General features: G+C 48.4%; 1 protein-coding gene across 4 annotated transcripts in view; it reads left to right on the top strand.

The window, feature by feature from the left end:
* Positions 1 to 1,000: 1,000 nt before the first annotated feature.
* SENP1 (SUMO1/sentrin specific peptidase 1) overlaps positions 1,001 to 15,124 on the top strand; it is a 31,810-nt gene continuing 17,686 nt past the window's right edge. For 2 of the 4 annotated variants that reach the window (XM_019554970.1, XM_019554978.1), the window contains exons 1-12: positions 1,001 to 1,073; positions 2,141 to 2,271; positions 3,414 to 3,498; positions 4,986 to 5,139; positions 7,599 to 7,770; positions 8,679 to 8,782; positions 8,872 to 9,119; positions 9,489 to 9,543; positions 11,006 to 11,044; positions 12,412 to 12,496; positions 12,669 to 12,809; positions 13,935 to 14,066. In XM_019554970.1, the coding sequence (XP_019410515.1) occupies positions 1,070 to 1,073; positions 2,141 to 2,271; positions 3,414 to 3,498; positions 4,986 to 5,139; positions 7,599 to 7,770; positions 8,679 to 8,782; positions 8,872 to 9,119; positions 9,489 to 9,543; positions 11,006 to 11,044; positions 12,412 to 12,496; positions 12,669 to 12,809; positions 13,935 to 14,066 (1,350 nt within the window). In that variant the 5' untranslated portion in view covers positions 1,001 to 1,069. Of the gene's footprint in view, positions 1,074 to 1,235; positions 1,354 to 2,140; positions 2,272 to 3,413; positions 3,499 to 4,985; positions 5,140 to 7,598; positions 7,771 to 8,678; positions 8,783 to 8,871; positions 9,120 to 9,488; positions 9,544 to 11,005; positions 11,045 to 12,411; positions 12,497 to 12,668; positions 12,810 to 13,934; positions 14,067 to 15,124 lie in introns of those variants that run through there. The other 2 variants (XM_019554961.1, XM_019554986.1) reach the window with 2 other exon arrangements.

The following is a 15,124-nucleotide window of genomic DNA, read 5'->3' as shown; positions in this document are numbered from 1 at the left end:
CGCGCTGCTCGCTGCGGGCAGGCGGAGCCCCGGGCCGGGCCCGGAAGGCCGCTCCCCGCCTGCCCCCGCTTGGGGCCGGGCCGGGGGAGCGGGCGAGGCCCCGTAGCAGCGCGAAGTGCGGAAAGGGGGCGGGCAGGCAGCAGAGCCCAGGAGCTTGTCACTGGCCGGAAAGGAATGAGCTGAAGTTCCTCTTGCGGCCAGGTAGGTTTAAAGGCGAGGCCGCAAGCCGGAGCCCCGAGCCCCGCGTCCTGGTAGCTCTGCCAGAGGGGTTGGGGTTGCTTTGGGCTCCAGGGGTGGGTCCCCCCAGCACGCACATTTCACCTTTAGGGGGTTAGTGCAGGAGACCTGTTCTGCTTTCAGTTCGCGCCTTACTTCATTTGGCAGGTGCTTCCCTGCCTAGGGAAGCCCTGTCTGGTCCTGGCGGGGCTTCTCCGGGACTTGTCCGGGCCGCAGGGACAGATGGGGTTGCCCTGGCGGCACGGTTTCAGGTCACTGTCTGCCCAGAACCTAGCAGGGAGCTCTGCCCTTGTCCTGCTCCTCAGATCGGCTCTCCCCATGTAGCACGGATGCACCTGGTTTGTTGCAAGAGCTGCTCGTTTTAAGCGGAGAGCTGGGAGATTGTCCACCGGGCCAGCGTGAGTGGCGTCTGTCTTGCTCCATGTTGGCTGGGGGGGTGGTAAGGGAGCTGGCGTGTGTCGTGGGTGAACAGCTGTGCTCGAGGGAGCCTGCTGACCCGTGCCCTCCGTGCTGCTTGTCCGAGCCATTCTCTAAGTGTTGGTGCGTTGGCTGTCCTCTGATTCCTCAGCAGGCTGGTCGGGGGTGTGCAGTGTCACAGCCTGGAGCAGAAGCTTTGAAAGCCTTTGACTTGTGCTTCAATTTGCTGCTCCTAGCTCCTCTTCAGCTGGGAAAAGCGAGTGTCTGTTCTGGACCAGAGTTTTATGCTGGCGTCGACTCTCATGTTGCATACGGGGTGTTTACAAACATAGTCATTGTGTTCTTTTATTTCCCTCCCTCCCCCCAGACCTCTGGAAGTTATGTCATCCGTGTCAGGGATGTGAGCAGCCTGGAGATGGGTGAGTGAGTGTGTTCTCTCCATGCCAGGTTGGAGGGTTTATGCTGCCCAGTGTATGAACCCAGTGGGGAATATAGAAGGGACGTTCAGCCGCTGGAACCTGCTGTGGACCGTGTGGACCTCACATCTGCATAACATCACCTAAAGAATCACTTGAACAAGTGGCTACCAAGCAACTTCCGATCAACATGTTAGTCTCTCAGTTTTTCTGAAGGAGTGAAATGTGCAGGAGCCAATGTTGCATCTGTCCGTGGTTTCTCTGTCTGTAATTATGGTGTATTGTAGGAACGGGTTTCATTTGAACTGTGTGATGCTTTTTTTTCTGATGTTCATTTTTTTTTCCTTATGGTGATGCACATTGGTAGGATCAGTATCAAAGTGCTGCTGCAGTTTGTCATGGAGATGCAAAGGGCAGGCCTGCTAAAAGAATATAAATTGGTGAGAAATGTGTAGAAGTTCAAAGGATGAAGTGAGTAGGGGTGGAGAATTGGGCACAGGAATATAAGACTATAAAACAGGTGAGCATGAGATTGAGACAAATTGTAGGTGTCTCGATAAGGCTTGCATCTCTTCATGTGAGCCTTGTAGAGACTAATCGCTTCCTTGCTCTAAAGAAAGTTTCCTGATGTTCACCCTGTTTCAATTCTCCTGGTTCTATCCCCTGGCACGAGTCTGAAGCTTCCTCTCCCTTCCTGGTGTGTACCTCCTGTTATTAATATTAATATTAATATGTCTGTAGTGCTTGGAGGTTCCTCCTGAGATTAGGACCTTTGTGTTTTAGGAGTATGATAAAATAGAAATGAAATGATAGGGAGGAGGGAGCAGAGACCATGAGAGATGCCTGGAGTTTCACAGTAGGTCCCTGACAGAGCCAGGTATGGAACTCAGGGCTTTGCACTTGCAGCTCAGTGCTTGAGACCATTGCTCGTGTCCTGGTGTGTACATGGTCCTTGGCCATGTCATTGCTTTAGTGTGTAGACGTTAGGGGCTTTCTTGCATCTCTCCATGCTGCTTGAGTGTGGGGGGAACAATCCTGTGTGTGGCCATGGGCACTGTCTGTTTCCTCAGATGAGTTTGCTGATCCTGTGAGGATGGATGCTGGAGATGCAACCTTGGCTAACCACAGCTCCACGTTCAAGGCCTTTCCACCATCACAGAGGGCAGTTCTGGGGGATCAGCTTTTGCTGCCTGGAACCAAGGTTTGGGAGCCATTCCTTTTCCCTTCTAGCAATTCAGGCATCTCATGTGCACTGCCGGGATGCATATCCTTGGTGAATCCAACTGGCTCTTAACCTCTTGAGGAGCCAGAATCGGTGTTTAAATCAGTCCTCACAGTTCTGCCTTGATGCTTGCCAACCCCCTCGCCACTGGTTAAGTGTGTGGTGTCCCGCGGCCTCCTTATGTTGACCAGTTTTCTTCTGCTCGTCCCATCTGCCTGCCAGTCTGTTACAAGCTGCTGGGGGGCAGGAACTCTCTGACTTCTTGATATGTTCATATAGCACCTGGCATAGCTTATTTCCAGGGGCTCCCACATAACAGATGATGCATGGTAGTGGTGCATGTTAGTCCCAATTCAGGCACTTTGCACATTGCAGAATCATGGTCTTTTTACTGTTTGGACTGTGATGATGCTTGTACTCAAGCCCTGTTCTGCCAAGTGCCATTTGAACCTCACTAGCCAAAAGATGACATCTGATGATGATGTCCACTGTTGCCTATGAAAACTGATGCCTCTCTGAACCAGTTAGTCTCTAAGGTGTCACTCTGCTTTGCCATTTGCAAAGAGCTTGAAGTCTGGGCATACTCGGCATAGAAAACTGCCTGCCTGTGTACACACGTGCAAATGACCTCTCCTCTGTGGAGGCTACACTTGTGCATACTTGCCTGTGGATATGCACGTACAAAATCTTCAGGTTGGCAAACCTGTCCATGACTACATCCTGTGGAAGCTTAACAAAGTGGGGGGGGGCATCCTCTTGACACCCCTTGCAAAAGAAGTGTGCAGTTTTACCAGAAAATATACTAGCTCAGGCATGAAATCTACTTGCCTGCTCTGTGCAGCAAGGAGAAAATGAGTAGTTGGCTCCCTTCATTATCTCCAAGGGTACAATTTTGCCAGGCAGCTGGGGGTAGATTGTTAACAATTTGCCCTCTTGTCAGACAATCTATGCCGTCATAAGGCACGATTGAGCTATGATCACATTGCTTCACATTGCTGTAAATTAGTACCTTAAAAGCTGTTGCTGTTGTGTAGCTTATGGCATGCACTGTAGGTAGTTTGTATATAAAACTGGTCCCTGGCAGGTCATAATCCTGATTTTCATTTTGTTTTTTCATTTAGTTTTCACCAGACAAGCTTGGCAATTCAGAACAAGCTTTCACATGTCCAGCTGGAGATGCGTCGTGCAGCCCCGGTTACTACCCAGGTAAGGCACAGTGACTTGGTTGCTGATCAGGCTCACAAGAACTTCCTTCTTGTCAGTGCTCCTGCTGGGACTTAAAGCCGGAGGTTCCTCTGCTCAGGCTCAGACCGACCCCATAGCACGAATTGTGAGGGTTTTTGCCATCCGCCGTAGAAGGGGGCACGGCCTCTATCAGGGCTCTCTTTTGCATATATTAACAATCTTTTATAGAAGGACATTGGCTGCCATTGTCCCTCTGCTTTACCTGTGGCAGGTTCAGTTGTTATGTCTTGTGTTGGGTCAGGTCTTATGGTAGTATTATGTAGAGTTTACATTATGGATTTGTATGGGAAGGCTTAGATAGGGCTGATCCTGCCCCAAGCAGGGGGTTGGACTAGATGTGCCCTCTGAAGGTCCTTGATTCTGTGATTCCTCACTGTTTTCAAATGATGGTAAAAATGCTCTTGTGAAAATTAAGCTGCTGCTTTGCTCTCTAATATCCTTTTTGGCTGAAATGCTAAAAGGGATCCTGGAGGAAGGAGTCATAGTTGACTCTAAGATGAACGTGGGTCGTCAGTGTGACAAAGTGTTCAAAAGGCTAACTGCACTTTATCATGCGTTAGCAGATACATAACGAACAGGTCCAGGGAGGTGATGCTTCCCTTCTATGTGACACTGGTCAGGCTGAAGTTGAAGTAGTGCGCCCAGTTTTGGGCGCCGCACTTCAAGAGGGATGTGGAGAATCTTGAGAGGGTTCGGAGGAGGCCGCTGTTATGGTCAGAGGCCTGCAGGCAAGGCCCTACGAGGAGAGACTGAGAGACCCAGATCTTGTGATCTTGTGGCTGCTTAAAAATTCATCAGGGGAGGGCAGCAGGGAATAGGAGATGCCTTATTTACTAGGACACCCCGTGGAGTAACTAGGAATAATGGCCACAAATTGATGGAGAGCAGATTTAGGTTGGATATCAGAAAGAACTTTTTCACAGTAAGGGTTGCCAGAATCTGGAATGGGCTTCCAAGTGAGGTGGTGCTCTCCCCTACTCTGGGGGTCTTCAAGAGGAGACTGGACAAGCACCTAGCGGGGGTTGTCTGACCCCAGTGCTCTTTCCTGCCCAGGGCAGGGAGTTGGACTTGGTGACCTGCTGAGGTCCCTTCCGACCCTAACATCTGTGAATCTATAAAAGGGTGTTAAGTGCCCAAGTCCTGCTGAAATTCAGTGCCCATGTTCCTCATGCTCAGTCTCAAATCAGAGCAGAGCTGAGGTGTGCTTTGGAGTGGTAGGATAACATTTTGCAGCCATATAAATTGTGTAGCCTGGGGGTGGAGGACGCAGATGTTACTGCAGCATTAAAACCCCAGTTTTGCAAGCTTTTTCGCTTGTCTGCACACAGAGACCTGACAGCCTTGCTCAAGGCATGTGATACCTGAGGTCTTCTGGTGTTTGATGCTATGCTGTTTGGAGGCACAAGTGTGGTTCCATCCTTACTGCTTTAATATTTCTCTCCATGCAGAAGTTCCATCCTCAGAGAGTTACCGAGCACCAACAGAGCCTCAAATATTTGGACTAAGTGCCAATGGGCAGTGGAGGGTTCCCAGCCCGGGTCCCGCACTTCAGAAAGCTAGGACGAGCCGGGGCTCATATCTTGAAGCCCGCAAGACCCCAAGGTACATCATGTTCTCTCACGCTTGGGCATGGGGTCCTCAGTCACTTAGCGGTTATGTCCCGAAGGTTGTACACTGGCTGCAGGTGCGATCAGTCTGACTTGCTTTTCATAACAGCCACCAGTCAGTAAATGGTTTTGACAAGCTTCAGCGTTGTATAGAATGAGCTGATTTAGTGGCTAATGAACTTGCTCTCACTTTTCATAGCCCAAGGCTTACCTGAGCTCCTGGCTGCATCTGGCAGGTCTCTGATAAGATTACCACTGCAGCCTAACAGCCTAGGGGAGGGGGTTTCAGAATGATTGCTGTTAATCTAACCAATGAAGCGAATGATAAAACCAGTTAGGGCAATTTTAGTCCCGGCAGTTACCTCGTCTGTGTATACGTAAGCTATTGCATTTTCCCAGCCTAGTTAAAGCAATATAAGAACTGGAATCATAGTGGTGGCTACCACTTGAATTAGCTCAGTAAAAAATTACCTCCTCAGATGAAATATTTCTATGATAACAAAACAAAACTCCTGACTTCAAACCAAATTCCCTTTGCTTTTAGAAGTAATTATTGAGTTCCTATCTGAGTTGCCTTGTGAACTCATTAATTATTCCCATAGGCAGAGATGAGCAAAGTGTGTGTGTAGGGGGGGAGAATTACCTCTGAGTGAGAAGGGACTTCATGACTGTTCAAGGGAAGATTAAGTTCATCACAGATGTGCTGAGCCTGTATTGAAAATCCAGAAACTGGATGTGCAGCACTTGCCTTGTTGTTGCCTTTTGGGCCTGTAGAAAATCCTTGTGTGGCAGTCGCTGTAAAAATAAAAATAAGGGAGATCACACTCCGAAGGATTTCCCCCCCGTGTTGCAAGCACAGAAATATACTGTGTCGTACTGGAGGTGAAAGAAGGTTGGCAGTATGTGGAGATTATTTTAAAGGAACAGTTTTTGGGCTGTGGGTAGGGGGGAGAGGCCGGTGCAAAGGGGACTGGCCCGGAAGATAAATGAAAGGGCCGTCTTACTAGTGTGAGCCTAGCACGGATCACGCGTGGCATGGCGTTCATCTGTCTCAAACTCCCCTGGTCCCCCTTGGTTATCCTACATGAAATGTGTTAATATCTTTATTCCCACAACATACCTGCAAGCTAGGGCAGCCTTGATATCGCCAAGGGGGAACTCAGGTGCAGGAAGACTTAACTTGCCTAGACTAGTTCTAGACTAGTGCCCAATGCCAGCACGCTACTTTCCTCAATGTGCATGAGTCGCTAAGCTGCCAGCTGCAGAACAGCTGCATGTTTTATCCTGGGCTGGGGTTCTTCCCATCAGATGGTTTTGCAGCCATTTTGTGGCATGAGTCCAGCTGCTTTACTGGGGTGGCTCCATCAAGATCTCCTCCAGCTCCAGTTTCTTTGTTGTTTTAGTCAAAGCCACGGTGCCCTCTGGTGTTCGAGCTAATGAGCTGTCCCTGAGCAGCAGTTGTTCCTAGCCTTTACTCTTGGCTTTGAAACTGTAGCTCAATGGTAGAGCACTTGCTTTGCATTGCAAATCAAGGGAAGCAATTCTCCCACTCCGTTCAGCACTGGGGAGGCCTTGCCTGGAGCACTGTGTTCAGTTCTGTGTTCTACAATTCAGGAAAGTTGTGGGCAAGAGAAGACTGAGGGGGGAGATTTGATGAGTCTTTAAATACCTGAAGAGCGATTATAGAGAGGATAGAGATGGGCTTTTCTTTGTCACCATAGGGGCAGGACTAGGAGCAATAGCCTCAAGCTTCAGCAGGGGAAATTTAGGTTGGAGATGAGGAGGAACTTTCTGACTCTGAAGCTGGTCACGCACTGGAACAGGCTGCCTAGAGAAACTCTGGAATCTCCCATCCTTAGAAGCTTTCAAGAGCAGGTTGGACAGACACTTGTCTGGGATGATTTGGTCAGGAATGATCCCGCCTTGAGCAAGGGGCTGGTCTGGATGGCCTCACCAGGTCCCTTCCAGCCCAACTTTCCTACGAGCCTAAATGCAAGCTTCTGATCATAATTGGACGGCCTGCTATTTTCTACAAGAGATCAAAAGCTCTTTTCAGGGATTTTCTGTTTGGTGATGGTCAAAAGGCTCCTCTGAGATCAGTAGTACTAAATGTATTCTAACCCTGCCCTCCTGCCCATGCCTAGGCTAGGCAGGGCCTCTACACATCTAAGTGCTTTCCTAGGCTCCTTGCAGAGAAGTCCCAGGAAGCAGAACATCCCATTTCCTGCTCTACCCCAAGAGAACCATTGCTCCCTGACTCCACACAGGAGGACCCTGACAACAGGGTCCTATTCTACACAGGAGAGAAAGGAGAGAATAAAGGGAATCCAGCCTCTCTCTCTCCTTTTGCTCCCAGCTTCTTTCCAGGGTGGAGGTGGAGGTGGGAGGGAAAAATCGGTGCCTTTGAGTAACACCTTTAAAACAGGCTAATCTCATGTTTTCTGCTTTCCACAGTGGGTCATCCAATAGCTTTGTAGGAAAGTCAAACCATCATTGTCATGCATCTGCCTATGAGAAAACCTTCCCAATCAAACCTGTTACGAGCCCCTCGTGGAGCGGCTCCTGTCGTTGGAGCTTGTTGAGCCCAAAGAAAACCCCCCGGAGGTTCATCAGCACTGCAGAAGAGGTATGGAAAAGCAAAGGAAGACCTATATACTGAATACAATGACATAATGGGATGCACAGCCCGTGTCAGCCTCATGAGGCATAATGAGGTTTGCAGGGGTGGAGGGGGAGCATGTTCTATGGGCTTTAAAGGCTGGTGCTACAACCCTTCTTGGTCCAAACCCTCCCCAGCCATGTTCCTTTCAGAAACAAAGACATGTAGAACAGTTTCACCTGCCTTGGTCTGGCTCCACAGTAGGCACGCAACACATGCATATCTGGTTGTGGTGGCAGTGGCAGCAGCCTGGCTGAGAGCCATGAGGTAGGCTGTGGTAGCAGATTTCAGTCTGGTGGAGCTGTGTGCTGGAACTGAAGGAGATTCACATGGGACTTGATCACAGGACATTATAACAATTCCATGTGTACTCCCCAAATGGGTGCAGTTAGTTCGCTGTTTAAAACAGGTAGAGCTAGACATGCATTATCCCAGATTTGGAAAAATAAGACTGTGCAGTGTCTGCTTTTAGCTCGTCAATGCCGCTCTGTTCTGATTGATAAAAAAAAAATCAGAAGCCTTGTCAGAGAGGAGAGAAAATACTGTTGGTTTAGAGCTGGGTGATTCCACAATCCCTTTCTGTCAGTCGGGTCCAACCCTCCCTTTCAGCACAGCAAGGTTTTCATGGCGCCTTTATGCCTCCTTTAAAGCACTTTCCGTAGGAAAAGCACATTGCAGTAGGTAAGTGTTTCTCAACCCGGGGTGCTGCCACATTCAAAGTTGTGGAGGGGTGCCCTGAGTTAGGTCAAGAAGCACTGCCTCAGAGTCCCTGTACCTCATAGCTTTTGTCTCTGCTCCTGCTCACTCAGTGTTGCAAAGCACTCACACCTGACCTCAGTCTACAGTTGCAAGGCATCTTGCTTATTTCTCTGCAGACTGTTCGGGAGGAAGAGCGAGAGATCTACAGGCAGCTGCTTCAGATGGTCACAGGAAAGCAGTTCTTCATGTCCAAACCCTTCTCGCATTTTCCCTTCCACCAGTGAGTGTGTGAAACCCTCCCCAGCCACCAGTGACTAACCTGGCACCATTTGTCTGCTCTGGCATTTTTAACCTGTTGTTGTTTTGTAGGTCCAGGTGTGTGAATTCCAATAAAACGGTAGTGAAAGAAGCCTCAAGCAAGAATGCAAAGCTGTTTGAAACCTACAACATCACTCCAACCAGCCAGCCCCCCAGCATCCTGAGAACACAAGAGCAGCCGTCACACAAACCACCCCTCTACCCTGTCTCCAGTTATCCTTCCAACACCTTTGAGTCCAGTAATACCATAACCCAGCATCAGCAAGACAATTTACCAGCATCTAACACACAGTCAGAAGGTAAAAATAAGCGTGATTAGCTTGAACCTAGTGCCAATTTGATGAATTTATTTCCAAGTTATTTTATGTGACTTCAAACACAGTTGGTATTTCGATGCACCAAACAAAATTCAGATGAGAATGATTTTATGATCTGCCACTTAACACACTTTACAAGCTGAGCTGCTCAAAGGAATTGGGCACCCATAGCATATTGAACTTGGGTACCAAATTCCCTTAGATTTTGCAAAACACAGGCTGAAGATTTAAATGGAGGGCAGGTGAAAGTGAAGTGAAACCCTAATGTGGAGAACAGTTACTGAGATTTGTAGGGACTGCAGTGAAAATTTTGTGAGGCTTTCCTGAGTGTTTTAATTCTGCTTTCCATAGGCTCAGACTCCGTCATCTTGCTCAAGGTTAAAGATCCCAGAACTCCAGTGCCGAGGTAGGTTTGTACAGCGTGAACAAGTGCAGCTTTTCCTGTATGCACTGAAGTGTCTCGCGCTCTCTGGGGTTAATTAGGCACTCTCTTTGTTCCAAAGGGTTGTACCCCACACATGGAACGGAAGACAATCAATCCCATGGATTGTTTGGGATTGATTGTCTTCCATTCCAATAACCTGCACGTTGGGTACATTTCTCCATCACTCCCCTAACAGAGCATGTCCCTGAAATGAGGATACATTGAGCGCATCCTGTGAAAGGCTCTCTGCCCAGTTACTGTGTTAGGACTGTATGCCAATATCTAATCTAAACACCTCCCTCTTTAGCTGAGGTCTTTCTTGTCTGGTAGGTGTCTGGGCTTGTGATCAGTTCCCTTCCTTTACTGGACAACTTCCCTTGGTGTGGTTCTGTGACATATCCATTTTGCCTGGATTCTGTGGATTTGGAGTCCCAGCTTCCATGCTCTGTCTCACCACGGTATTGCATGGTCCATTCCTTCCATTTTTCCTCATGTCCCTTTTCAATTGAAGATTCCAGTGCTGGGATTTCCAGAGGTGACACACACAGAGCAGTTCTGTTACCCCCCTGGTTCTCTCAGCAGCTCTTCTGCCTAAGGTATCCACAAATAGCACTTTTTCACAGTGTTATTGCAAAGAATAATGCAATATTCTTTGCATTAAAAGAGGAAGCATTGGGTGTTGGCTGCAGTCAAGCCTGGGGATTTTGATTTGGTGTGCCATTGCTTCTGCTGGGACTTAAGGCCAGAGGTTTCTGGCTTAAAGGGTCTTGCCCCTCCACTCAGGGTCAGATCAGTTGCAATATGTGGCATCAGAAAGGAATTTTACCCCATGATCAGATTGGTATGGACTGGGGGCTGTGCTTGCCTTCCTTTGTAATGGCGATCATGGCTCTCTTGGACCTCTTGAGCATATTTTGTCAATCTTTGTAGCAGCAGGATGTTGGCCACTGTTATACCTCTCTCTTACCTGTCTCAGGTGAGGGTGATATGACTTGTGGCTGTCAGGGTTGACTGTGTAGTTTGTCTAACAGGTTAGACAACGGATTAGTCTGGGAGGCTTTGGACAGGGCTGATTCTGCCTCAGGTAGGGCTTTGGACTAGATGTGACCTCTGGAGGTCCCTTTCAAGCCCTACTTCTAATTCTTTGATTTCTAAGAGAGAGTTCAGGATGTAATAGTTTATGTGAACTCCTGTGCTTATGGATACTTGCATGATGCTGTAACAAGCTACTTATGCCAAACTTTTTTTTCTACTTACAGTTTTTTGGTTTGAGATGCATGCACTCCACTCACCTTATTATTAAAGATTTCACTGTAATATTTTTACTGTTTCTCCAAGGATAATGTTGTTCTCTGCTCATATTTCTTCATTTTGTGAGCAATTAAAGCAATCAATGCCCATGCACACGGTGTTGTTTACACTTGTCTTGTTTCCTTTCTTTTAGCCCTCCCTTCTTCCAGGCAGAGTTGTGGATTAAAGAACTGTAAGTTTTCCATGTTTATAATATTTCAGTTTGTTTTTTCTATTTGCCTTGATTTGCTGTTTATTCAGAAGGTCGGCAAATACCTTAAGACACAGAGACGGGCTTATAGAAGTATTTTAGGTGGTCTGTGCCAGCATGACTTATAAACGCACATCTCCGTGTCTTCAGAAATCTAAATAGCTTTGTAAATCCAGCCCCTGTCTCTGTCCAGATGGCCAGGTTCTCACCCAGGCTTTCAGGTCCTACCTCCTTCCTCTGCTTGCATGCTTTAGCTTTGCTTGCCATAAGAACCCTGCCTCACAAATCCACCCCCTGTCTTGGCATTTTAGTTATATCCTCTCCATCTTTGAACCTCTCCTCAGCTCTGTCTTGGATCCATCTTCTACTGGCTTCTTGTCCTTGCCTCTTAGGCCCACTGCAGTTTAGCTCATCCCAATCTGTTGGATCTACTAACACATCATCGACTGTCTCCCTACCAGGCTTATTCCTTAAGCACTTCAGTGCTTTCCCCATTGTGGTCCCTTAAGCTTGGTATAAACTCTGAGATGTGCTGTTACTTTTCTGCGTCCTTTCACAAGATTCCCTTAAGCTGCCTACAGACTACTGCCAGGGGATATCTGTGAATCAAATAGGAAGCTATGTAACGCACACACCCTCAGCCCAGCAGAAATATTTGTGTGCTGTCAAGTCCGACAGGCATGTTTTTTAGCGCTCAGCGCTGTGCAGGATTAAGCTGCAGGTGATGTGCTATAGTAACACTTTCTTGGCCCCAGGCTGTCAGGCAGAAAATCATAGCACAGGAGGCTTGCCACAGCAGACTAAAAATGGTTGGCTGGTGTGGAAGCCTATGGCTACAGCTGAGCCAAAGTGGACTACCCCAGTTCCTAAACAGAGGCAGAGCTTGTTAGCCACTGACTCAAGGGAGGTATAGCTGCCTAGGTAGTTATCCAGGCTGGTTTGCCTGGTCAGGGTCCCCAGCACTGGATGTCTTAGGGCTGGAGGGAGACAACATGGCTGTTGGTTGAGAGAGTAATTATTTTTTGCCCTGTGCCTGAAATCTGCATTCAGGCACTTCCTGGTGCTCTATGATGTAGGGAAGTTCAGCCCATGGGGTTTGGATGCCTGTTAATGGCTTTGCCACCAGAAATCAAGTAAGCAAACACAAATGACAGTGTTGCATCTCCGCTGGCAGCAGAGCTGTGTGCCAGCTGAATGTGTCTGGTGTTGGGCACGTTGATTGATCTAGCAAGGATTTCATCCATTGGGTTTCAGTGGCTTCACCTGATCTGTCTTCCTTTCTCCTTCCTCCTCGTTAACCCCTAAAGTATTTAAGCACTCTTCTGTTCCAAACTCCTTAGCTTTTCCAGAACCAGTGTCTATGATTCACGAGCCCGGGAGAGGTGGCGACAGATAGAAGAGCAAAAAGCTTTGGCCTTGCAGCTGCAGAGCCAGGTGAGTGATATCTAGGCCTGTGCAGCAACCTCTGGTCCCTGGGATCTGAAGCAATGATAAGGAGATGTTACCTTAAACTGTACAGGAGGGCAGAAGCAAGTCAGGGGCCGTACAGGGGACAGACTGCTGGACGGTGGGTGCTGTCATTCTAACATAATGACCTCTCTTTCAGAGATTGCAGGAGCAGGAACACTCAGTGCAGGAACAGGTGGACTTACATCTTCGAGTGCCTCTTGAGAAAGAAATCCCAGTCACAGTCAAAGAGGACACCAAGTCAGCTGATAACGAGAAGGAATTCCCTGAGATCACGGAGGTAAATCTGCACAGGCTGTTACTGCAGGTGGCCTTTCCCAGGTTTTGGAGAAGGACTTGTAGAGGTGGGAATTAAGTGCAGGATGTCTTGGTGAAGAAAGGAAAATCAATATAGTGAAGGCTCCCATGAGCTTTGGAAAAATATGCTGCATTTCCCAGAGGAGTTTTTTTGGCTTGACATGGGACTTGCTGACAGAAGTCCTCTGGCCTGTGTTAGGCTGGAGGTTTGGACCAGATCAGCAGTGCTCAACTTTTGGCCCAGTAGTTTGGGGCTCAGCCCAGTCTGCAAGCTGGATAAGACCCTAGGGCCCTTTACTCTTTCTCCCTCCCACCCCCAAGTGTACCAGGATTGGTTCTTGGGGGCCCAGAATCACACAACCACATGCTAGGATTGGGTTCCAGGGGCTTGGCTTGGCACTGCCCCCTCCCAGTCCCCACCAGGATTGGCCCTGGGGCCCCATGCTGGCCCTGCAGGCAGCTATCAGGTACCAGATCCAGGACAGAGGTCCTGGGGCTCTGTGGGTTTAAAGATTTGACAGCAGGGGAGTGTTGCTGGTTCTACCACCGCCAAATTTCTGGACCTATGGGATGCCCCATGGGTTGGAGGACATGGTAGTATGGGTTGGATCTGGCCTGCAGGTTGATGGTTAAGCACCCCTGGGTGAAATCATTGTAATGGTCCTTTTCAGCTTTTAAAAACTACAAATCCCAAAGACAGAAGTATCGGCACGGAGAACTTTTGCCTTGTTTTTGTTCTTGTTGTGCCATTGCTTCCAACCTGTTTAGTATTGTTCCAGTGAACCAAACAAGTGAGCAGCGTAGACTTCCTCCTGTTGTTACAGTGATCCTGTTGCTCAGTTCACAGAGATGTCGGTGGACTTGTCTTTAGCTTTAAGCCTCCATGATTCAGCCTTCCCCAAGGGGTTGGATGTTCTCAAAGGCAATTGTTTTCAACCTAGCATTGGGCAGCATTCAGGATCTTTGTTGTGCTGCCACAGAACCAATCATCCCATTAGATGGGAACGAGTTCTTTCTTGTTCAGGGAGTTAATCTGGTCTTGAGTGCAGTCTATGTGATTGAAATAGCAACTCTCCTTCCAGTTCATAATGCTACTGTTTCTCTGTAGGAAATGGAGAAGGAAATAAGGAGTGTCTTCCGCGGTGGGCACCAGGATGAGGTCCTGAGTGAAGCTTTTCGGTTAACAATCACTCGGAAAGACATTCAGACCCTCAACCACCTGAATTGGCTTAATGATGAGGTAACGCCAGGTTCCTTCCTTTACCAAGGGAAGCATGCTGGGTAGCAAGTTGAAGTGAATAAACCTCTTCCTCTTTCCTCTGAGATGGAGGGCCTGGGCCAAGAGTGACTAAAGTACCAAGGCAGTGCTTATTCTTTTTTTTTTCCTGAAGAGGTTGGGGAGGGTCTTAATTTATAGGATAATCACCTATGATGTCTAGGCAGGGCAGAGGTTCCTGGCTAGAGGATCTTGCCCCTTTGCTCAGTGTCAGACCAGTCACCATATTTAGGATCAGCAAGGAAGTTTACCACAAAGTCAGATTGGTTCAGGCTCGGGGGGGCGGGGGGTTCGGACTTCCTCTGTAATGGGGGGCATGGCCCTCTACCTGGCATCTCTAGAGCCTAACTTAACAACCTTTTACAGAAGCAGGACATTGGCTGCCGTGGTTCACCTGCTTTACCTGTGGCAGGTTAGGGTGTGATGTCCTGTTGCGTCCAGATTGACAGTAGTTTTACAAAGAGCTTAGGTTATGGATTTGTATAGGATGGCTTGGAAAGGGATGGTCCTGCCTTAAGCAAGGGGTTGGACAAGGTGACCTCTTCTGATTAACTGGTTCAGAGAGGTATGAGCTTTCATAGGCAACAATCTGCTATGTCATATGCCCTCTGTGCAATCTTCTGCTTGGCTTCAGACTGACATACTGACCCACCTCCATGACAACTAGAAGAGCAACAGAAGTTGTTGGAGTTAAAACTGCCAAATCCTGAGTGTTTAAAAGTATCCAAGGAGAGTGGTCGCTCCTTAAGGAGACGATCCTCCAAGCCCAAAAGAAGGTAATCCCAACCAGGATCAAAGGGAGCAGGAGAGCACACGAGCCTCCATGGCTCACCAAAAGCATCCGGGAATGTCTCCTTGCTAAAAAGGAGGCTTACACCCAATAGAAAGAAGGGGTCAGTCAGGAAGGCCAAGGCAGAGATGGAACTGGGACTAGCTTCCCAGATTAAGGACAATAAGAAGTCCTTTTTTAAATACACTGGGGGTAAAAAGAAGGTCCCGGGTAATGTGGGGCCCTTGCAGGA

This window comes from Crocodylus porosus, unplaced genomic scaffold (genome assembly GCF_001723895.1).
Source record: "Crocodylus porosus isolate Cpor-Errol unplaced genomic scaffold, CroPor_comp1, whole genome shotgun sequence".
In the NCBI taxonomy this organism is placed as follows: Eukaryota; Metazoa; Chordata; order Crocodylia; family Crocodylidae; genus Crocodylus; species Crocodylus porosus.
Note: the sequence above shows the minus strand (reverse complement) of the source record. Positions and strands in the feature narration are given on the sequence as shown.